The sequence below is a fragment of the Ambystoma mexicanum genome, chromosome 4p (genome assembly GCF_040938575.1).
Source record: "Ambystoma mexicanum isolate Mex_15411 chromosome 4p, UKY_AmexF1_1, whole genome shotgun sequence".
Classification (NCBI taxonomy): Eukaryota; Metazoa; Chordata; class Amphibia; order Caudata; family Ambystomatidae; genus Ambystoma; species Ambystoma mexicanum.
Window position 1 is genome coordinate 231,290,332 of NC_090927.1, and position 23,495 is coordinate 231,313,826.

The following is a 23,495-nucleotide window of genomic DNA, read 5'->3' on the forward strand; positions in this document are numbered from 1 at the left end:
ACTAGAAGATGATATCCCAACAGGTTCCTCAGAGACAACTGAGAGATCCTTCTCTTGCGGGTCCACATCAATATCAATATCCACCGCTCTCAGTTCTTCTTTGTAATTTCTCAATAATTGCACAATATTAAGAAAAGAACAATGTAGGGCAGATACATTAGGATTAGGACCAGACAGAGGTTTGATAAAAAGAAAATCATCAGATTTTAAAATACGAAGTTGTGGAATGTGGTGTAGCCGAGTTAATAGCTCAGAGCGTGCCAACCAGGAGTTCTTGATCCTAGGATACAGATTCTTAATGAAGCATATGCGATTAATCTTGATTTCAGGCACTAGCTTCTGCTCTTCCAAGAGGGCCTGCTCAGTCTGGTCCTCCGAGGACCGTGTTTCTAGAGCAGGCTCAAGGTGGGAGGGCGAGCTTACTTCACAGACAGGCCCCAAGTCCTCTAATGCAGTTTCCTCTAGGTCCATGCCCTGGGACTTATCTTCAGGGATTAACCAATCTGTAAGTGGACCTTTTTTTGTTACTGCTCGCAGGGCGGCTCTCGTCTGTCTTTTCCTGGCTTTTTTTGAGCGAGTTTCAAATATAGGTCCTGACCCTGCCGTAGGAGATGGGGCATGAGTTATGGCTGACTTATTTTTAAGGGCCTTTCTGGCCATTCTACGTTGTTTACGCGTAAGGGGGGGTTGGGGACGATGTTCCAATTCTTGTTCCTCTGCCTCTGTGGGAGTGTCTTCAATTAGGATATTACTATGAGGTGTCCCATGCACCATTTCCCTCACCTTCTCGTCAGCTTGTTCTTCCATCTCCTCGGCTATTAGGAGAGCGTCCGATAGATTAACTTCTGTCTCTTCTCGCAGAATATCCTTCGAGTTTAATGTCATGGAGATAGAATTGGTATTAGATAGGATACGTCCCGTCATCTGTAGCAGTATCTTTAAAGCAAATTGGAGGGAGGCTACAGACGTTTGGAGCTCAGCTAACTGTGTAGCATTGGATTGGGAACCAGTGCTCTCAACCGTCTCGTGGTCCGGCTCGTCCTCCATTGAGGCCATTGCAAGGTTCGGGGAGAGGGATAGACGTTCCCCACTTCCAACTATATTATGTCCCCCTGAATCAATATTCGTGTTATTTTCTTTCAGGGGCGAAGAGATTTTAGATGTTATCTGTGGCGTGTGTGTCTGCATCCCTCTCTGTATCGTCAAACACAGATCCAAAAGAGAATTATTGTCAATGTCATCAAAGTTAGAAGAATTTAGAGAGGTGCCTCCTAAATTTGCCAGTTCAGTCGTCTCCTCAATTGTAGTTGAATTGGTCTCAGGGGGGGGGGTTAACAGGGAAAAACTCCGTAATAGCTCCCCGTACCACAGGTAGGGCATATTTCAAGTTTTTCTTAGCTTTGCCTCCCTTTCTGTGGGTCTCCTTTGGCTCTTTTGTAGCAGGGGTCCTGTTTTTCCGTAGATTATAGATCGAATGCTGCGCTCTTTTTCCCCGCTGCATCGCTGCGTTTTTCTCACTCTTTCAAACGGCTAAGTACAAGCCGGCTGAAAGCGCACTGCCCAGTCAGGTTACAGAAAAAAAAAAAAAAAAAAAAAGGGGAAAGAGCTGCTATCACCTGGTCCAATCCTGCAGTACGGGGGGGGAGGATTTATCCAACGTAACCCCCAACCCTCCAATAAGGGGAAGACCGTTAGCAGTAAATACCGGGTCAAAGGCCGTAGCCTGCAGTCCCCGACTTGTGAACCTCGATTGGCTTCTTATTCAGGGCATAGGGAAGGGTACTTGTGGATTTGCACCCTAAATATCAATCCCCCAGCGCACCCCAACAGGCTCGTAAGTGGAGGATACCGTCGTACAGACACCTCTGGAGCCCAACAAGGAAGCTGAACGGGAAGGAGAAACAATGGTCCTCTATTTGATAAAAATCAAATAGAACCAGTGATTTTAAGCTACTCCCTCCCCTTCCGCTCTTTGGTGCCCACTACAGCGTAACGCTGCTCTTACCGCAGCTTACTGCTGCAGTGCTGTGACTGTAGATACTGCTGTTCTTTAAGGAAGCCAAATGCACCAGATGAGCCGTGAGAGAAAAAGGGACTGTAAGGAAATGGGAGGAGATAGGAGGAAATATAGGGGGCTGGAGGCCGTTAAGTGGAGCTGAATTGCGGCAGAACTTTTCGGGGGCAGGGGTGAAGGCGTACAGGTCACTAGTATTATCAGTGCCTCTGCGGATAGACTTATGGTACCTCAGACAAAGGCAGACAGGGCATATGGTGGTGTGCTACTACCACCCCTCGCCGTGCCTCGTCTCACCTCGCTTCTTTCGCCTCCTTTGCCGCCGAGGGAAAGCGCTTCCTGGTCGCCAGCTCAGTGCAGTGGGTAGCGGTGCCACTGCGATTCAATCACTCCAATGCGGGCTCCTGGGAAAGCTGCTTTCGCTTCCACAAAGTATGCTTAGCCTCCTCCTCCGCTCCGTGTCCGCGTCCTCCTCTGCTAGAGGAAAGGACCCAATGTGTACGTCAAGCCGCAACACCGTTTGCCGACACTGATTGACAACACAGCGTTAGCAGTGGCCGCTTCCGACGTGAAAAATTCCAAAATGCACAAATTGTTACACAGTGAGAGTGAGTCAATGGTGTAAATACGCAGTAACACAAGGTAGATGAGACATATAGAAGCTTGCTATAGAGGAAAATGTAATGTGGCTAGGACAGCCATGATAGGAAGATGGACGTCGGCTCGTGTTAAGACTCAATCCAGCTATCTAAGAGACAGACCAGGGATGCAGAGTCAGGAGACATTGGAGAAACAACTTTTTGTGTGGAGTAAAGAGGAGTCTATGTTGGCCTGTGATCAATGGTGCTATTTTATTGAATAACTGCAAAGCACAAAAGGGATCCAGACAGATAAGCCATGAACGTAACACATATTTCTCTTAGATTAAAGAATGAGAAAACATTTGCAACAGCCACGTATTGGACAATTAACAGTGAATAAGGTCTATACAAGATACAGTGAGCAAGTCTCTAGAGGCCAAGAGCAGCAAGAACACCCAGTATAATTATATCAAATAGGAGTAAATTAGAGTTTGAAATGAACACATTTGTGGTCTCTTTACATGTGATCCAGAACCCGAAAACAAGGGCTATTCATTAAGCCTTTGATGAAGATGGTGATGTGCTTACACTTGCTCAAATGTCCCAGAACAGAGAGCAGGCTACAAGGTCTACTACAGATGGGAAACGTTGGTTTATGGTTGGTCTGAGGAGAGATGATGGATTAATTGGGAAAGTGGGGAGTAATCTGACGTGACTCGAGCACCTGGGTTTTGTTTTGCTTACGTGCTGCTAACAAACCAAAAGTCTAAGGTTGGGTGAGCATGCCAACAAATCAGAGGGCCTATGGGGCAACATGCTATACAATGTTGCATAGACCAATCCACTGCCATTTCTTCTGCTATAATCATTATTATATGTATTTGGGGGTAGTTCAAGATGTGCCCTACAGATAAAGGGCAGCTAATGATGTACTAACCCCTGTGAATGCCATAGGTGCACATGTTCCCTTAACTGATCCTTACTTCAATGGGTTTTGTAGTTTGCCACATATGATGATGTCATAGATGACACATATTGGGGTATTGAATCTCTGTATAGTCAAGTTTATGTGTGAGGGTGCGAGCATCAGTCAGTTGGCCTGTTTTATTGAATTGAGAATAAAGTAGTATTTTGCCATATTTTCTGAGTCTGTCCGGTTATTTGGTCTGAGATATCTATTGGTAATTCCATCTAGCACAAGAGATGAGGACAATGTGGTTAGTGACTAGGGGCTCAAATTGCAGCCAGCTGTCTGAAGACTCGGACAGTTCATTCAGGGGTTTGAATGAGGCTCACAGTCTCTTCTTGGAAGGAAGTCTTCTTGAAGGAAAATGTTGAAATTCTGATACACAAGACTGGCAGACTGTGCAAATTCTGGAAACAGAAGTATGTGATTCCTCTTCTTCTCTCCCAAGCTAGAGAATCTTGTCAACATCATTTGCAGGGCTCATTCTCCATAGGATTCCATAGATCTCTATATATTGTCATAGAGATTCCCAAACACACTCAACACCATGTTAAGTGCAGATACTGTAGGATACGTGAGTCATATATACGATCATCTATCTCCTTTAAAGTCGGGTGCCGAGTACCGATTTAGGGTTTTCTGCTCCAACGGTATCGGAAAGGATCATTACCCCCATCTTGGTCCATAAAATTAATTAAGTCAGTCAGTGAACCCACACAAGACCCCCTACATACAGTGATCTTGTCCAACTAATGCAGAGCCTGTGTATTCAATAATGCTCAGGTCATTAAGTTCATTTCCATCAATAAACTCAGCTGATGCAGGGCGCTTAGTAGGCACTAATGATCTAATTTGTGTATCAGTGGCAACTGATTTGGGGAAACAAATCAGTGTTCTTCTGACCAAGACAGGTGTACCGCAATTGGATACACTTAAACCTCCTTGTAGGTAAACTCAACTTGATCAGTGAGTTATTCCCTTGCATGAACACAGGATCCAAGTTGGGGTCAACCTCATGACCCAGAATATTAACTGCGTATTCTTCTGTTTCTTCTGAGATTGGTCGCAAGCACTTCATCCTTATGAAATGAACCGTACCAAACATTTGAGCTGGATGAGTTAATGACTAATTTGTTATTTAAGCCTGCCTGACTTCTAAGGACGATACAGAGCTTTATATTAATGAGGGGGCGTAAAAACCCCACAGAGACACCACTCTCTATACAAACACTTGGCTCAAAGGGAAGAGAAAAGATCTCAACCTGACAGTCACTGGTGCCTTTAATAGATAGATCTAAGTTCTCAGTAATGACGTTCGGCACAAAGGATTCAAAACATACAATCCTGCAGTCACTGAACAAGTCAATAGACAATCCCTGCATTTACAGAAACCTTTTCATCACCGGATAAGGCAGAAAGTTATGATGGAGAATATGCAGCTCAAAACAAAGGTATCACGACACAACCACTGAAGCCTCGAAGCACCGAACACAGAACACTCAGCAGGCACTCCACGAGGGAGAGGAGTGTTTGTAGTGTTGAGCCCAATTAAAGACCGGATGAAAACAGACTTGTCTCCAATGCACTAGTGAACTGCTCCAACAACTCCAGAACACTCAGCAGACACTCTGCAGCCCTCTGCTAGGGAGAGAAGTGTTTGTAATTTTGAGCCTAAGTAAAGACTGCCTCCAAGTAGTTAGGGGTGAAAACAGACTTGTCTCCAATGCAGTAGTGAACCGCTCCAACAACTCCAGAACACTCAGCATGCACTCCGCTTTTTAAACTGACTTTGTCAGGTTTCCAGCTGGCAGAGGACAGGTGAATGGGTAACTTTGCGGTCAGCAGCTGCAGAAATAGCCCTGAGTTGTTATGGTCTGATAAGTCTCATAGATAGTAGATGGAAATCTCCTGCTGCCCACGAGCGTAACAGGAGTTTCATTATTTATTTTGGTCAGCAGTAAAATGCAAGGTCAGCTGGTTTCTAAAGCTATTTAGGAGTTTAAATTGTGCAAGTAAGTGCGAGTTTTTGTAGATTAGAAGGTTTCAATGGAACAGTGACCTGGAGATGAAATAACATCACAAACAAATAGAAATCATTCACCCAGCCACCTCATAGCGCAGTGAATGTCCATGCGAGCCATGTGCAAATCAAGAGTTAGAGTTTAAACGTCTTAGGCCAGTTATTGATAGTAATGAATTATGTTTTCAATACCAATGTTTAACCATGTGCTGACATGATGACCTACTACGGACAGATCATAAGAGGTGTGTTATGAATATAACCTGAAGATATTTTTTTAGATAAAGCTGGAGAATGAAAAAGTGGTAGTTGAAATAAAATGGGATTTCTTTGAGGAGGATTTTGTCCAATCATGTTTTGGAGGTGGACTGCAATAAAGTATTAGGGAGTGTTTTAACTGTTTTAAAACTGTATAAAAGATGTGAACTGATGTGGTTTGTTGAGACTTGGGTTAGTTTGGTCCTGCAACACCATACAACTGCTCCCCAGGAAAAGTTTACAATTAACTTTCTTTATGTACAAGCATGTGCTCACATCTTAAGTGGTGGGCCTGTTTGGGTTAAGGTGATTAAAAGCCAATTCACACACTAGACGGAGGACAATAACTAGCCACTGAGGGGAGGATGAGGCAGGGGGGTCTTACACGCCAGGCACACACCCCACCGTTCCCACCCAAACATCAGCCTTGGTCACAGTTATGGGAGAAGCACTATAGCTATGCCTGCAGTGTTTACTGTTTAGTACAGTAGGCAGGCATGTCTCGGTATTTGGCCTATGTCTCTGGAACTCCTTGAAGCTAGCCATACATACACATCACAGATAAAACCGATCGATTTCTGACCACAAACGCAGAAGCCAGAGTCCGCCCACCCCTCTCCCCAGTACATGATGCGGTATCATTGACTAATGCTGCCAAGAGTGGCTGCATCGACTCCTGGGATTTGGTCCTGGCTGCCTATAACCATCTCCCAGGCTCGTCTTGCAGCTGTGCCTGCTCGATCATGTGAGCACCGCATGCGGACAATGCCTCTGCAAAGTGGCAAGAGACAATGACGTTTCTGGTGCATGCTTTTGAAATAAAAATATACATAGACATTCATGATAAAGCATTTATTGACACCAAACACCGTACGTAATTATACGTCATGAATCGTCTATTGTAACACACACTACTCAAGTGGACGCCTAAATTAGTGACACTTATGAAAACAATGGTCATTTTACATCCTCCACCACTGTATACTTTACAGGCCAATGGTACATTTGTATTTTGCAGGAAAATGACGTCTGGGGTGCTGGAATTGGCTTCTTCTATCACCTCTCACCTGATGGACCGTCTCAAACACTTCCGCAATCCTTCAAGAAGAACACAGCTGGTTTCTGCAGACGGTAAGACTGGATTATCACCGGCCATGAGTTATTCTGCATTGCATATCCAGTCAATACAGCACATTACAACTGCAAGGGGAAGCTGGGCGTGACTACAATTTCAATTCAACTGTGAAATTGTGCACATTTCCTGATTTTCTCATTTGGAATACATGCACAATTTTCCTTCCGTTTTGTTGCAAGGTGAGTTGCATAATTGTCCAAAAGAAGTGTAAGTGCTTGTTACGTTCTCTGCTAAAATGTGCATATGCATGGAAAATCCGCATACCTAATGTGCCTGAAACATTGGGGGTCTTTGCAGTTTTGCAGATGTGGTAAAAATGCTGGCAAAATTGCTGGTAATTCTGGCACCAGCACTTTTACAGCATCGGTAAAACACAAGTTTTCCGGTGGGGACACTCATTCACCTCCAGCCCAGAGCTGCCGGTAAATCAGGCCTCCACTGGCAAAAAAATGCTGCAATTACCAGCAGCGGTATTACTGGTGCCGGTAATTCTGGCAATCCCATCCATGGGATGGGGATTTACCAGCATTTCCACCACCTGGAATATACTGGTAATACCGGGATATCAGGTGACAGAAACTGTAGGGTCAGTTTGCCGGTATCCCGCTGAAAATACCAGCAAACTCATAATGGCCAACATTGACTCCGATTTTTCCACTCTAACGTCCAATTGGGTGTTGTTTACATTTTGCATACAGTGATGCAGAATCCCAAATCCACATAAGTGCCTTTAATGGGCGTGTAATGTTGCGCTTTGGGACTCGGGCAGATATGATTCGAGCAGATGCAAGCTGACTGGGGTTTGCAAAATGCAGAGCGTGAAACAACCTGTTCATGCTTTTGCTGGTGCTTTGTGGACTTTGTTTTAGGGATTTGTATTTTGTTTCCCTTTCCCTCCCCATCTGCTTTGTTATGTATTGTATTTCGTGTAGTATTGTATTTACTTCGTTTTTCCAGGAACCTGAGAAAGTACATACGATCCTAGGACCAGAGCAGAGTCTCATTTTTGTTTCACTGAGTTGCCAAAGCGCCCAACCGGTTCTGCTGATGAGATAGCATGCCGTATACCGTGCACACACATATAAGTCACTTCAGTGAGGAGTCTGGATCTACCATTAGCAAAAACAAAGAGGTGATGGCTGGAAGGTTTAGAATTAATCTTAACCACTGGCAATGCTCTTGGCAACCCTCCAGACCACCTTTCTTCGCCTGCCAAGCCGTTACAGAAGGGGAAAGACCATATGCAAATGGGGCTTGGCCCCAACCCAGAAGGGGCAGTCCAGCCCGAACTGCTAGGCCTCATCCCTTCTGCACTAGACCACAAGCATCCCCAAACATGTTTCGCCCTTGTTGGGGCTCATCAGTGAGGAGTAGCTTGGGTCTCTAGGCCCAGCAGGCACGGGACCCACGTCTGGGCATACCCGTCAACCTTCCAGCCATCACCTCTTGGTTTTTGCTTTGTCACCCCTAGTGGGACGGGTATGCTATTTATCTGATAAGCACTCTTTTGGATTTGAGAGGTAATACGATTTTATAAGCCCTCCCCAAACGCACTGCCTGCACATGAAATTTAGGTTACATTTATTGAACATAGCGTGCTGCTCATGTAAATAAATGGTCCCTGAACGGAAGTGACTCATGCTTATTATGTGGATCAGTAAAGTAGTCTAAACGTCATTTCCTGGTCTTCTGTCAGGGATGCCAAGTGGCCCAACCTAGGCACTTGAAAGGACTTGCAATGCTCTCAATGTACGATGTGTTAATTATGCCCTTTCATTGTTTAAGCAGTCTAATGACTTGAACATCGTATATGTACTAGCCACCTGTATTCATCAGGCATGGTGTATTACATCTAGACTCCTGAAAACTATGGATATTGGGAATTTTCATGTCAATTGTATGCATCCATTTTTACTAATACAGTATTCATAGAGTTCTGTAGCCCAGATTGCTTTTAACACTGCATATATATTATGTGATGCAGGCAATTATTGGGGATCCTCTAAACCTACACATATGGGAGGGAGCCATAGTGGTGGCAGAGGATATTTGAAGATGAAAGAGGAGTGGCTGCACAGCACAGTTCTAGCTAAACTCAACAGGAGGCCTAGTGGAAGTAGTCACAAGGCATAAATGCAATCCAGAAAGGAATAGAGTATCAAGAAATAAGAGGTGCATAGATGTAAAAGGTACACACAGCCAAAATCGAATTTCCTTTTAAATAAGGGGCACAGATCTAATGCAGGAGAGGTGCACACATGTGAGGTACACACAGCCAAAATCGAAGTATTTCTTTAAAGAGGCACAGATGCAATGCCAGAGAGGTGCACAGATATAGGTACACACAACCAAAATCGAATTTCATTTTTAAAATGAGGCACATTCTGTGGTCTCCACAGAATGACGACCAAGGAGCTCACTGTGCAAAACGGTAAGGTTCCATTCTGCCACCAGTTTCCAAAAGCTTTTGTTGTCTTTTTCGTTTGCTGTCTTTTCCAACAATCACCGCTTTTTTTCTGAACATGACTGTTTTTTCCCCATTATAGACGTGTGGCTTTTTGTTATGTTCTTTAAGTTTTCAGTTTCTCTTGCGGTTTCGAGCACATTCTTCTTGAGAGAAAACTCAACAAAACAAATCAGAATGCGCCCTTGCTTCTGTTTAATGATGCACTATTCCTTTCTCTGCCATCGCAGGTCACTTTGGTCTCAATAGATTTAATTAGCTTCTTGCAATGATCAATCTCACCTTTAACCTTTTACATATGTTTTGCCTTTTCACTTCAGGCACTTGGCCACCTCTCTTATTCCAGGATTTACTGTATTTGATGTTAGTGTTGGAGCATGCATGCCATCTTTCTGAAGTACCTGGGAGGCAGACTGCTTCAGAGGAATAGGGCGAAATTCATCTTCCCATAGGAATGTATTGGGGTTAGGGATTATTTTAGGCAGGATAAATGGCAAAATAGCAATATTATTCATTGAAAAATCAGCAGGATCTTGCCTAAATCACGAGGGTTGGCATATATGGTTGTAGTAACATGCAGGTGACCCGACAGATATCAAATCGCAAAATATATGTCTTTATCTCCTTACTAAATAGTGGCAGAGCCTAAATAAAGTGCAGCTCTTCAGGCAAACAATTCCAACATTTTGCAGCAAGGACACTGTAAGATGTACTACACGTCCTTGAACGCTTAAAAAGTGAAATTCCCACAATGCACTTCTGCCAGGTATTACCTTTTGATAACCCTACTGTTATACAAAGGGAGTTGGCGACAGAGAGAGCCTTTTGGTCCAAAATCAAAGGCTTACAATCCACTCTTCCCCTCATTGAAGGCCAGTGAATTCTTCTAAGCACTGGTCAATATGTTACGGCACTGGAGCATGGTGACCTTTCTTGCTGCAACATTCCGCATTTTCTCTGGATGTTGTATGGTCTGTTGGGTAGCCCCGAAAATAAGGCATTGCAGTAGTCCACATGTATTGTCTTGGCAAGAGCAGCACAATGGAACTCAGAGAAAGGTTTTCTTAACTGTCTGAATGGCATAATATATTTGATGGAAATTGACATATGATTACTATACTGATCTGGTGTGAAATACGAATCAAAGGTTGCCAAGGTTGCAAACTTTTTCTGCACATGCATAACATTATCTGAGAAAAAAAAAACGATTGTGGCTAGTGCTTCATAGACCTTCGGGCCATCTGTGTAGCAGATACAACCAATAATTCTGGTTTTGCCTGGTTCAAGCAAAACATCTGTCTTATATATTCATGAGCTCTTCTCCCTCTACAAATGACTATGGAAGAAGCTGCATTGCTAAAATAGTTTTTGTTAATTTCTCATAGATACTGGCTTCTTTTTTACTGTAAACACAAGGCTGCCCCAGCTGTAGGGGAATTTAAGCAGATTGAGGAAGACGTGCCATACCAAAATCCCTGTGATAGACTTGCCTTTTGAATAGTAGGGGGTTGTCTCTGTGCCAGTTTTATGTGATGGATGAACTGGGGTTACGGGTCTGGAGCATGTGAAATATGACTTTGACTGGTATTTTCCAAACCTTCATCTTCCAAAAGAGCCCTTGTGGGTGCTGTGAGAAACGTTAAGGTGTCTCACCCGCTAGTCCCCGTGGATCTGTCATCCAGGTGGCCAGGGCACAGCCATCGCTTTTGGATCCAGTTCCTGGGGGTGGACCAGTGCGGGAGGATCACCTGGATGAGGGGTCTTCAGGGAGCGGGAGTGGAAGTGGGATGCCTGAGGGTGAGAAGCGGTATCCCTTTTCCAATTACACCTTTTCCCCATCCTGCCCGGTGGGATGCCCAGGAATTCACCATCCACCCCTGTCCTGACACAAACACTTTCTCACAGACAGTTCAAAGGGAGCGACAACGGAATTACACTGGAGCGTATACCTGACATGTCCCAACACCACATTCAGGCAAGGTCAGGCAATTACAAATCATTACACACACCTGACTTCCATCACACTTACCCACACAGATAAAAGGCGGTGCACGACAGCACACTCCGAGCATGGCAAAACACACGAGGAAACAGCTGTTCCAAGATGGCAGTTTAATACAAGGAGAAAGACAGCAAGACCAGAAAGGGTTGCAAGAAGTGAAGCATCCTTGACCTATAAAGACTGCTACTATCAAGAGCCTTGGAAAGTAAAAAATCGAAGACCAGGAACGGCTAACTCATGGTGTTTCCACCTTAATGAAATGCCCAACTATTCTGACACCTCATTGGAGTCCCCATTATCTCTACCATAAATGGGTTGTGGGGGATGTCACAGTGGAGCCAGGTGGACTCAGACAGTATTGCACAGATGGTTGCTATAACATAAATGAATAAACATATCATAATACACGGTCTCCTTGCATACCACTAGCCCTATTTTCCTAAAATACCCTGAGACCGCAAATTATCCAGGGCTCATTTTCAAGAGCAAATTCATTGATTTACACTGATACATTTCGATTGTATTTGAGTCTTTTTTAATGGTCACTAATTTATTAATTTATTTGTTTATTTGGATTGGTGCATAAGATAATAATGCTGTAATAATGCATTAAAAAACCTACTTTTTCCCTTCCACATACGGTTGCTGATATCTGTTATTTCTGAAAATTAAATCGGGCTGCAGTGGGTTCACAAGCTTTCGCTCAGGCCCCAACCACTGTAGGTTTTTATGCTAACCACTACAATATAAATTAAAATTGAATTAAATGTATTCAAGTTTATTTTGTCTAGCTTCCCGGAAAACATGAAGTGGATTTTGCTTTAATGCCCAGGAGTGGAACATTTTATTTTAACTGTAAATTGTAGATCATCTGCCCTCAGCAAACTGAAGCACCCCATGCACAGACACTTTTGGTTAAAAAAAAGAATAGATCTTGGTCGACCGAAAATTGAAAAATAATTTGTACCTCTAATTATCAGACTGCAAATAATTCCCTTTCAATGTTTGGCTTTTAAACAGATGTGGCCTAAGGGTCTATCCAGAATATTGTCCTAAGAACACCAGGCAGGCTGCCACCACCGTGTTCCAGACTTTCACAGCCTGGAGGAGCAGAGGCGGAGCCCAGGTAGGAGCACCTGCAAGCTATGTTAACATGTGTATTGTTTCATAATATCTGTTGTGCTCTCCTCCGGGGATGTCTGATGTCTTTGTTTACACTCAGTTCTCCTCCAAGAAAAGCGGCATCACAAACTGCCAGTAAACTGCAGTGCAGACTAGCCTATGGCATGCAGTTGTCAGCGGTGTAACGTGCAGTCAGTTAAGCGCAATGTAGAAGGACTATAGATGAGCTGTGAGAGTATCCCCAAGGTAATTGGTGGAAGCCATAGAGTGGAAAGACCATATCCGACCTTTGCATATTTGGATGTATAAATGACCCTTCAATTATGTTCCTGTGCAGAATATGACCATATGTTAAGATGATATCATCCAGTTATAGGGAGCAATGGCCTTGCGGTTGTCTCCCATGTAAAGACCGTTCATATGCCAATCGAGTTTAAGCATCAGCAGCCTAAGCCATTCTCAGCATGTAACGTGGTCTAATGATCGCTCTCAACATAGGTTGTCTCCAATGAGGCATGCATACTTTTATATTGTTTTACCTCCACGACTCACAATTTTACACAAACGTCTACTTGCCGTAGCTATTAACACGCAAAATGTCCACTTTCACAAATACAAATATGAAGTCGTTATTGTCGCCTTGACCTGCCCATTGAAAGTCTGTGCTCTTGGTGCACTGTGCTTGTGAAACCCATCTCCAACTGGTTACATAACTAAATATTGTCTTTGGAATATTGTGTAATTTCATGAATAGTTTTCTCCTCTTTACATTTCACATTTTTCTTAATGTTTACATATTTTTTATTTTTCCCCTTGATTTTTATTTAAAGTGCGTCCACAAACTAGCCCCTTTTTTCTACTGAGAGTTGTTCTCTCCCCCAGTGATCTGAGACGTTTTCATCGTATGTGCACACGCATAGTTTTCACATTCTTGCAATAGCACTCTATCTCCCCGGCATGGTTATTCATTATGTGGCCCTCCAGAGGATTTGGACTTCAAATCCCATCAAATCTAGCCAGCGTAGTCCGTGGTGAATGCTATTGGGAGGTGTAGTCCAAAACATCTGGTCAGACGCATTATGAGTAAACATGCCCCTCGTTATGAAGTTTGTTAACACACATGCTATTTTATTTTCCTGGTGCTGAATTCCATCCTTTTAGTGCTGGGAGAACATTTGCAACAAACATATGGATTCAATGTTATTACATCAGTTTATTTCTTGTCTGTGCTCGTGTTATAATTATCACTGAAAAAACGAGTCTTCACTCGCAATTCTTCTCTGCCACATTTGTTCGGTTTGGCTATTAGATGGCACATACGCACCACCTATAAATCCAAACTATTGCATTGGAGTACAACTAGGAGGGAGATGATGTGAAGAGGGACACGCGGCTTCTGGGCGTTGCTTGGTTACTTAAACACCCATTGACTGCCCCTGACCATTCATGTCCCTATGCCCATTCCCGTGCACTATCTCCCCCTCCCTTCCAAAATCACACCTTCCTGGGATATCTTTGAGCTGTCTCTATCAAGCTTGCAACATCAAACATTGGTCTGGCATTATTTCTAAGCAGTCTGCTGAGAGTTAATAAGTGAATTGTAGCTGTGAAGAGGTACTGGGTTATAGAAATGCCTTAACAAAGCAAGCCTTCAGCCACTTGAATAATATGTATTCCTTGCACTGACATCCTTATTCAAACAAGCATTGGCAAAGCATTTGCCCACATAATCATACCGTTTTCCAACTGTTGCCATCGTATGGCTAATCAATAATTTAGCAGACTCGGACTGCCCTACAGGACAAGGGGCCCATGGCCGAACCAAAAACTCAAAATGCTGGTGTGGGCCTGTTTTTTGGGTCAAAGTGTATCACTTTTTTTGCCAATATGGGCCAGTGTGATTAGTTAATTCACTCTGTGGCTAGTAGGGTTGACCAGTGTTGTTGAAAAAACATTGTTTAAAATGCACAATTTGCATCACCCTTTATAAAAAGAAAATCCCCCTTGGTTAATATTCAAACAGTTTGTCACAAAAGCAATGAATAGCCATTTCCAGCTGTGGACCCCTTTTAATTGGTGCCTGAGACAATTTTATGGTCCAGACCGACCCTTTACTGTAGGGCAGTAGCTTTCTGGAAGTCCAGTAGTAAAACCTTTGCCTCTCTTGTTCTGAAGGATTTTGAGATCTGGGCTCAGGAGCCGAACATCATCTCAAAATAATAAATAGGATTCACGGTAGGCATTGTATGCACCCTCAACGTCCTTATTGCAAGCCTATTACAGCAAAATGCTCTTTCAAAGGAAGGTGTCCATCTATGCATGCCTTGTGTCACCTTACATCAGCCTTTGACCTGGTTGATAGAACCCTCATTTGGAACAAATTGTTCATCTGGGGTATTCAAGGAGGGCTTCTAGTATATACGGATAACTACCGTTCAGGATCGCCAAAATATTTCTGGATATGTCACTAAGAAAATCCACACTTCCTTAGGGTGGAGGCAGGGTTCCTTGCTGGCACCCTGCTAGTTCAAACTATTTCTAGCAGATATGTGTGATTGTTTTGGGACCGTGAGATAATTTCCCCGGGAACTGGTCATCTCATTGTATGATCGTTAGCTTTCGCTGATGACATAATGATCTTTGACTCAACACCTACAGGAATGGTTTAATGGTCAATGCTAACAAACCCTCTGTAATGATCTGTAAGAATGATAACATACAAATGGTACCTAAATAACAGCTCACTGGGTATTACAGACCATTATCTGTGTTTACCACTATATTCCAAAAGTAAGACTAAGCCTTAGTTTGAAAGGCTGGAAGCTAAACAGGTATACTTGGTGGCACACATGCATAAAATCTACATCAAATATTGTGCTTTCACAATAAAACTCTTATTAAAATACTATAAGTGGAAAATCATTCCTACCCTCTTGTATGTACTTGAGATCCTCAACATACCAACTGAGACTTCTCTCCACAAACTGGAGCGTTGTCTATGGAAGAGAGCTTTACGCCACCCACAATGTCTTTCGATAAACCTAATTCGAATTGAGTTGTGTCTACAGTCTCTTGATTCCATCATCCATTACAAGAGGGTGATGATATTGCATAAATCCCTGAATCCTCTGTAAAACCTATCGTTGTACGAAGGTCTGCATGTGGTCTGCTGGGCCGGTACTGCATTTATTTGATCTAAAATGTACTGGGAATTCCTGACAGTGTTGGACATTATAGGTTGAAGCCTGGAAGAGTTCATCTTCAACCCAAACAAGATGAAAACTAAAGTAACATTATCAATATGATAAATTTCAGGAGTACAAGGTACATGACCATTATAACAGTACAACTAGAAGAATCCATACTTTACCTCACTATTTGTCAATTTTCCCTGACTGCAGCATGCGGACAACATAGCTCAGAGTCGGATTTAATATGTCATGTACTTTGTACATAATGGGTCCACTTCGCCGTGTTCCAGTTTGTGATAGAATGTGTAGGTTCTGCAAGTAAGACAAAGAAACTTGGAAACATGTTCTTTTGGAAGGTCTGGAGACCTCTTTAGTTAGAAACCAATAGTTCAGCAAATACATATCTGACATTAAACCCAGTCAGAATGAAATATTGTGGTGTCGTCTTTAGTGGGGAGGCATAATTCCATTATCATTTCACTTATGCACGTTATGAAAGTATTACATAGCATGTTATGAGAGAATAGATACAAGGTTATTATTATGGTTACATGTTTTTCAGGTTCCTATATGCCATTTGTTATTATGAAATTGCACTGTTTGTTTTATATAATGAAATACACGTTTTAAAATGAATTCATATTTTACCTATTGTATAAAATGTGTAAGGTTTTGTAAACCAAATCACATAATAAACATAACAAAAGAAATTATGGCAGTGTTGGTAAATACCTATCCTATGCCTACACAAGAGCCAGACATGTTTTCTTTGCCAATGTTTGTCAATGCTTGTTTCATTGTATTGTTCATTTCACTCTACTCCACTCTGACACTGACCAACCCACCACTGGAAACCCTACATTAAATTCCATGCTCACAGGATGGTACCCTTTAGCAAGCAACAGAGCAACACAGCACTTGGGGGCTCCCCTATGGCAACCCATGCTCCACATGCCCGAAGCCAAATAATTTAGCATCTTACTACCAACCAACAAACCAGGGTGCCTCTTATACAGACAAATCAACATCTCATGTTTCACTTTGTGTCTCTCCCTCTACCTCCATAAACTCCAAACCCTCTCACACTCTCTCTTACAGGCCATTGCACCAAGAGGCTTCCAAAATGGCAGAAGTCCTGCTACGGTCCCAGCTACATTACAATACATTACATTGAACACCATAATCACTGTTCCTTTTCACTTTTTCATTCTCATATTTCCAGTTTTTCAGGAAGAACATCTGACTTAGATAAGTCCATAAAAAAAATACATCGTATTCTATCTGCTTCACCTTCATGCTCAACGGATCCGCTCTAAATAGCAATCATTAGTACCCGGCGAGAGACAATCAGAATGCAACAAGCATTCTGATTGGCTCTCGCCGGGTCATTACCCGGCCGAGAATCCTTCGATTCTCGGCCGTGCTTGCAGCCGCCTTGTCCTCGGCGGGGCATGGCAGCCCCTCAGCCAATGAGGAGGCTCGAAGCGGGGCCATCCCTGCTCCGAGCCTCCCCACGACTGAGAAGCCGCCTTTGCCCCCTGCCGGGGACTCGGGTAAGCTTTTTCTTTTTCCTTCCCTCCCTCCGTCTTCCCTATCCCACTTACCTTTTTGCTCCTGCATCCCCGCTGGGCAACGATAGCAGGCTCCAGCAGTGTGAAGACTCGGAGCGGGCCATCCCCACTCCGTGCCTCCACACGGCTGGAGGCTTCCATCGTCCCCCAGCGGGGACCTAGGTACGTTTTTTTTTTTTCTTCCCCTCCCTCCCTCCCTCCCTCCCTCCCTTCCTTCCACCCTCCCAACCCCACTTACCTTCTGCTTCTTTTTTTTCTTTTCTTTTTTCGGGAGCGGACGCGCTGGGAACACTTGTGTTCCCAACGCGTCCACTCCCGATGGCCGCCATGGAAAGGGAAAACGGACTCTGTTTTCCCTTTCCTGGCAGCCATTTTTTTCATATATATATATATTTTTTTCTGTTTTGAAACGCGACGAAACAAAAAAAAATGCCATTAGCACCCCGCTCCAACGGGCCAGGATGCTAATGGCAATAAGACCCTCGGCGGCAGGCCAATACCGCCGCTGGTAATGCCCGGGGGCTTCGTTAAACTACGGCCCCGGGCATTACCTGGGGCGGTATTGGCCCGCCGCCTCGGGTCTTATTGCCACAATAGCAACACACACTTGCATTGTTCAAGTCTTATAATTTGTAAATTATGTATGTAGACATATTTCTATCTGAAGAAGACGTATATGTGTACCGTAGTAGCTGGTGAATTGTTTACCTGCAGGAGCATAAACATTTCCATTGAATGTGTGCTAGTGACAGACTGTAGTGAGGAGGTCCCAACCAACTAAGGTGGGTTCTGTGAGGTTTCCCCACAAGAAAAACTTTTAATTAATGGGTAAAAACTGTTTATTTTACTGAATACCTTTTGTGAAAAATTGGTTTAAGAACCACACTGTTCACTATCCATGTTGTAGTGTTTTGTAGGGTAACACATGAACAAGTTTCATAGATGGCAGGCCACCAACAGTGCAGAGGATCATTTGTTTTACACATTGGGCCTCATTCCGACCCTGGCGTTAACCAAGGCGCGATTAGCGCCTTGGTTGACGCCGTTATCTTTCCGACTCCGCCATGGTGAATGGCGTAATTACCGCCCCATTCCAAGGTTGGCGGGGGCGGTAATTCCACATTCATCATGGGCCCTTCCCCATTTTTGGCCCATAGGGCTCAATGGGAATGGGGAAGGCGCTAAGTACGGCCCCGTAAATTACGGTGCCGTAATTAGCTCCTAGGTCCTTTGCGGGATGGTTTTTTAACGCCTGCAAAAAGCAGGCGTTAAGTACCAACCCGCAAAGGGAACTCGGAATAGGGCGGTAACGGTTTAACGGCACCGGTCTCGTTACCGGTGACCGTTAACCCTTACTGCCCTACTCGGAATGACCCCCATTGTCCTGATGCATATGCATTTGCCCACGTAATATGCCAGCACTCTGTCAGTTTCAAAAACACTGTGATACTGGCTGTGCCCAAACATGACAATGCTGGCTAAACCATTATACGACAGTATCCCCAAGCAAAAGCCTACTCATATTTGATTTACCAATAATGCCATTAAAAACGCTATGCCACTATAAGAACTCATGTTCATGCTGGCTTTGCCAATGTAGGCTGGTATTCCCCTTCCAGTATTACTGTGGGTTTAGGAGATTAAGTTTGTTACGACACTCTGATTTGACACCCCCTAGTGTAAAGTCCCACCCCACCGTTCTGGGGCAGGAAACAGGCTGTACTCAAAGCTGTAACCCTCGTTTATTTAAATCAATCAAAATGAAGGTGGTCCCTTAACCTTGCTTGCGTATACACCATGGTAACTTAGAGACGTAGGCAGCTGGTCTACAGAAAAATAAATATCAACCTGCCTGGAAAACTCCCACTAGTTCACAGAACACATACAATCATTCACATAAATGAAAGATTTATAGTTCTAAACTTCTAATCATAAATACTAAATAATACAATGCAACCTCTAAGCAGAGCAAAGTAATTAAATGGTAGTGTGTTAAAGCGCTCCTTCCTATTGCAAAGACTTTAGCTCAGGGGCAACACACTAATCTTGGAAGCAAGACCACGCAGAGCAACAGAGATTCAAATCCTAGATCCGTGCTTAGAAACTGAATTTAGGTATGGTATTAGGCACGTTATAAAAAACAATAAAATTCAATACATGAATACTTTCTTAAATGGTAAATGATTTAGAGAACATTGTTATCTCTTATGTCAATGACAAGCATTGGTATCAGAGTTAGGTTACATAACCATGAGCATTAATATAAATCACATTTGATGTGAATGCCCCCATGTGCAGATTCCATGCATATGCAGTACAAGCTATTGTGGGTTGCATCACAATCTACAGGTGTGGGTTTAGGGGAGGTGTGCTTTCAATTTCAAATGCACAGAATATTGAAGGATGGATGTATATTGATAAAAAACTCAACACATTTGATTTGCTCTAATTTTTTTGATTTACTTTTTGTTACCACAGAATGCAGGGGAAGAGCCTCTGCACCTATCCTTAGTGGCCCATCTCATCACATCAGTCAGCCTCCACCAATATTGCCTGAACCCAAATCACCACCTATATTTTGACAGTGAAATGTGATAACAATTGAGAAAAAATAAAATGTGACCAATTTCCATGTGTGCAAGAGACCCGCTACCATGTTGATTCACCCAAACTATATGTATCAACCCAAACTTAAAGGAAAATAACTATCTTCCAATTCCCTTGGATGATTTGGGAGTATCTAATGTAGGGTCCTCTCACTACAACACAATGCCATTGGTGAGATTTGACTGATCATTTCAAATTGTATTATTCTCCATGTGATGGAAGTGGGTCATATAATCTCTGTTCCATCCCAGTGCGGGAGGATAGCTCAGGGGCAACGTGCTCGCCTTGGAAACAAGACGACACGGAGCACCACAGGTTCGATCCCCGGGTCTGCGCTTAGAAACCTCTGGGTATTGATTGCGTCATAAATAATCTATCATATCCAAAAATGTCTTTTCTAAAGGAGTATTTTATATATTCTCTGTTAGTCTTTGGAGTGTTGCCCACTGGTTCAAAGTCCTAGATGTTGTCTATACCTGGAAATTATGAAGTACATAAAAGCATAGGCCTTCCCAGGTCTTATTTATACATTCTCTGTTAGGCTTTGGAGAGGTGCCCACCGGTTCAAAGCCCTAGATGTTGAGTATAACTGGAACAACACAGATTTTCATGTAGTTGGCTATAGTGTAAAAAGACTGCATGCTGCGCAGAAATGCTATTTGTTCTAAACAAGCTCAGATCTAATTTCTTTTTAAATATAGTGAAAAAGCAATTTGTACTTCATATAATTTGTATTTCAACAGATATCCCTCTCTCTAACCCTCTAACTACCCCTCTCTCATGGTCTGACCACTCTCTTCTCTCTTCCCACCTTGACCGACCCTGACCCCTGATGCCTCTGCCTGCACTGCCAGTCTCCTTCTTTTTCCTTCGAAAGATTAAGCGTGTGTCAGTTGCTGCATTTGCCTCTTCCTTCATCCCTCCTCCATTCCCTTCATTAGACTCCCCTTCTGACTCTGTTATAGCTAACCTTATTCTCTCTATCTATAACACCCTGGACATCTTTGCCCCCATCGTGTGGATCTGCACGTAGCCTGCTTCTAAATGTAACTCTTGGTATGACTCTGAATTGGCTGCTTTGAAACGCAAGTGCAACGCTGCATAGCGGAGGTGGCAGACATCTAGCTCGTCCTGTAATAAACTGGTCTGCCGCCTACTCTAAAGGCAATGCCGTCTCCCCAGCTTTTCCAAAAAGAAGAATCATGTCCAAGCCTGCATCTTTGGAGCCACCAATAACATGGCTGAACCCTTTAATATCTGCAAGGAACTTGCCAACCCTACCGCAGTCTCTTCCTCTCCTCCTCCCTACCAGGCTGCCCACTTTTCCTCCAAATCGATGGACATCATGTCCTCTCTGTCATCTGCTTCTCTCCCAAAACTCCCCTTCTCTCGCCTCCCTTGCCCACTCCCTCCCCCATACTCGCCTCTTTCTCTTCCATTGCACCAGATGAGATCTCTAGCGTTGTCCGCTCTATGAAAGTCTCCTCTAAACAGGTGCTCCCTGCTCCTCTAGAACGATCAAGGACAACATTGCTTCTCTTGCGCCAGCATTGACTGGCCTCTGCAACCACTGGCTCCTTCCCTCAACCCCTCAAGCACTCTCTTGTGCACCTACTCCTAAAAAGCCATCTGCTGACCCTTCTTGCCCGGCTAACTATCACCTTAGCTCCATCACCTTTTTTGGGCAAACTCATGGAGAAGCTGGTAATCCCCCAACTGACCCTCCACACCAAAATGGCCGGTTGCCTCACGACCACCAGTCCGATTTTAGGGCTGCCAGAGGCATTGAAACTGCTCTCCTGAACACCTGTGAAGACCTACTCTCTAACCTGGACTCTAACAGTCGCTCTGTTCTGATCCTACTGGATCTCTCTTCTGCAATTGACACAGTCACCACTCCATCCTCATAAACCGTCTCCATGATACCTTAGACATCATTGACTGGGCTCTGGCATCGCTGACCTCCTTCCTTTCAAATAGACCTTTCCAAATGCAAATGGGCCCCTTTCTCTCCTCCCCCTGACGCTCTACCTGTGGCATCCCTCAGGGCTCTATCCTATAGCCCTGGCTCTTCAACATCTACCTGGCCCCCCTGGCCCACGTGATCTCCACTTTCTCCCCTCATTTCCAGTGTTACCAGCTGCCTTTCTCTAGCTCTTCCTCCTCCCTCATACCTGTCTGCCTGATTGTTATTCAGGCATGGTGCTCTGCCAATGATCTCTGCCTTAATGCCAGTAAGACAGAGATTCTTCTCATTGGGATGTCGGCTCCTTGTCCCCCCCCCCACTCTCTGGCATAACTCCCTGGGTCCTCTCCCCTAGCCCACTTGTGAGGCAAAAAAAACTTGGGATCATATTTGACTACTCTTTCTCTCCACACATCATGGACCTTGCCAAGAAGTTCAATTTTCAGTTGCATCTCCTCAGGGACATTCTACATTTCCTCACCTTCCCCAAGAAGCTCAATGTCTCCAGAGCCATGGCTCTCTCTAGGCTTGATTTCTGCTACAGCCTCTTCCATGACCTGCCTCTTTCCTCACTTAGCCCCTTCAGCTAATCCAGAATAGAACTGCAAGACTTATCCTTGGCCTCAAGCACAGGGGCCACATCACTCCTGCCCTATAATCTCTCCACTGACTCCTGGTGACTGCAAGGATCAACTTCAAGACACTTTGCATCATCCACAATGCTGTCTGTGGCCGGGGGCCGCTTTACATCCAGCTTTTGCTCCCTAAATACCTACCGACCAGAGTCCTTCGGTATTCTGGCTCCAACTCTCATTAGGTCAAACTCTTCTCCAAACAGAGAGTGGGAGATGAATCCCTTTCCCCGACGGGTTCCTTCCTCTGGAATTCCCTCCCTCCCCCTCAGACTTGAGCCAAATCTTAAGTTTGGGAGACTTCTCAAGACTTTCCTTTTCTCCTCTTCCTTCCCTCTCTCCCTCCTTAGCTAATTCTCCATCTGCTGCTGTGACTGGGGTCTGGTCCCTTCAAAGTCATACAGAGGCTGGACCACTACCTACCAGTCCCCCAGCATCCTTTGCCAGCGCTTTCCCTTGGGCTCCCTTCCCCGGACTAACCCTTCTTGCTCCTCCCTGTCCACCACACTCATCCTCCCTTCCCCTCTTTACCCTGGCACTTGCAGTCTTTGCACGCCCAGCACTTGCCCTCACTCAGCCTTGAGGGTACCCCATGCCGGAACTTCTCCCTCTACCCCTGTCCCGTTTTTTGTTCTTCTAAATAAACAAAAATACTAAAATGCTAAAGCATTCCATTTGGAATCAGTTCCCTCTTAATATCCCCCTCTTAATACCACCCATTCCAGGGATGTAATAGAAAGATGATAGAGGACATCTAATTACACTGGAACTTTGTATACTCTCTTTTGGATAATGCTGTCAAAGCAGAGAGCCAGGATGGACTCTCACAGCCTCGGGTTAATCTTCGCAGTCAGCCAGACCCATCCGTTATCTGCTTAATACGCCTCCTGAAAATCAGGTCTGCCTCAGATAAAATCTGCTTCAGGTTTCCTCATGGACAAGGCCCATGGTCTCTCCCATCTCCA

At 44.1% G+C, this 23,495-nt stretch overlaps 1 protein-coding gene across 2 annotated transcripts in view; it reads left to right on the plus strand.

Moving 5' to 3' along the window:
* The window catches only part of PKHD1 (PKHD1 ciliary IPT domain containing fibrocystin/polyductin), a 4,356,595-nt gene that overhangs the window by 2,302,099 nt on the left and 2,031,001 nt on the right, over positions 1-23,495 (plus strand). For both annotated transcript variants that reach the window (XM_069605754.1, XM_069605755.1), the window contains exons 43-44: positions 6,859-6,971; positions 12,462-12,567. In XM_069605754.1, coding sequence (XP_069461855.1) covers positions 6,859-6,971; positions 12,462-12,567 — 219 coding nt within the window. The remainder of the gene's footprint in view (positions 1-6,858; positions 6,972-12,461; positions 12,568-23,495) is intronic.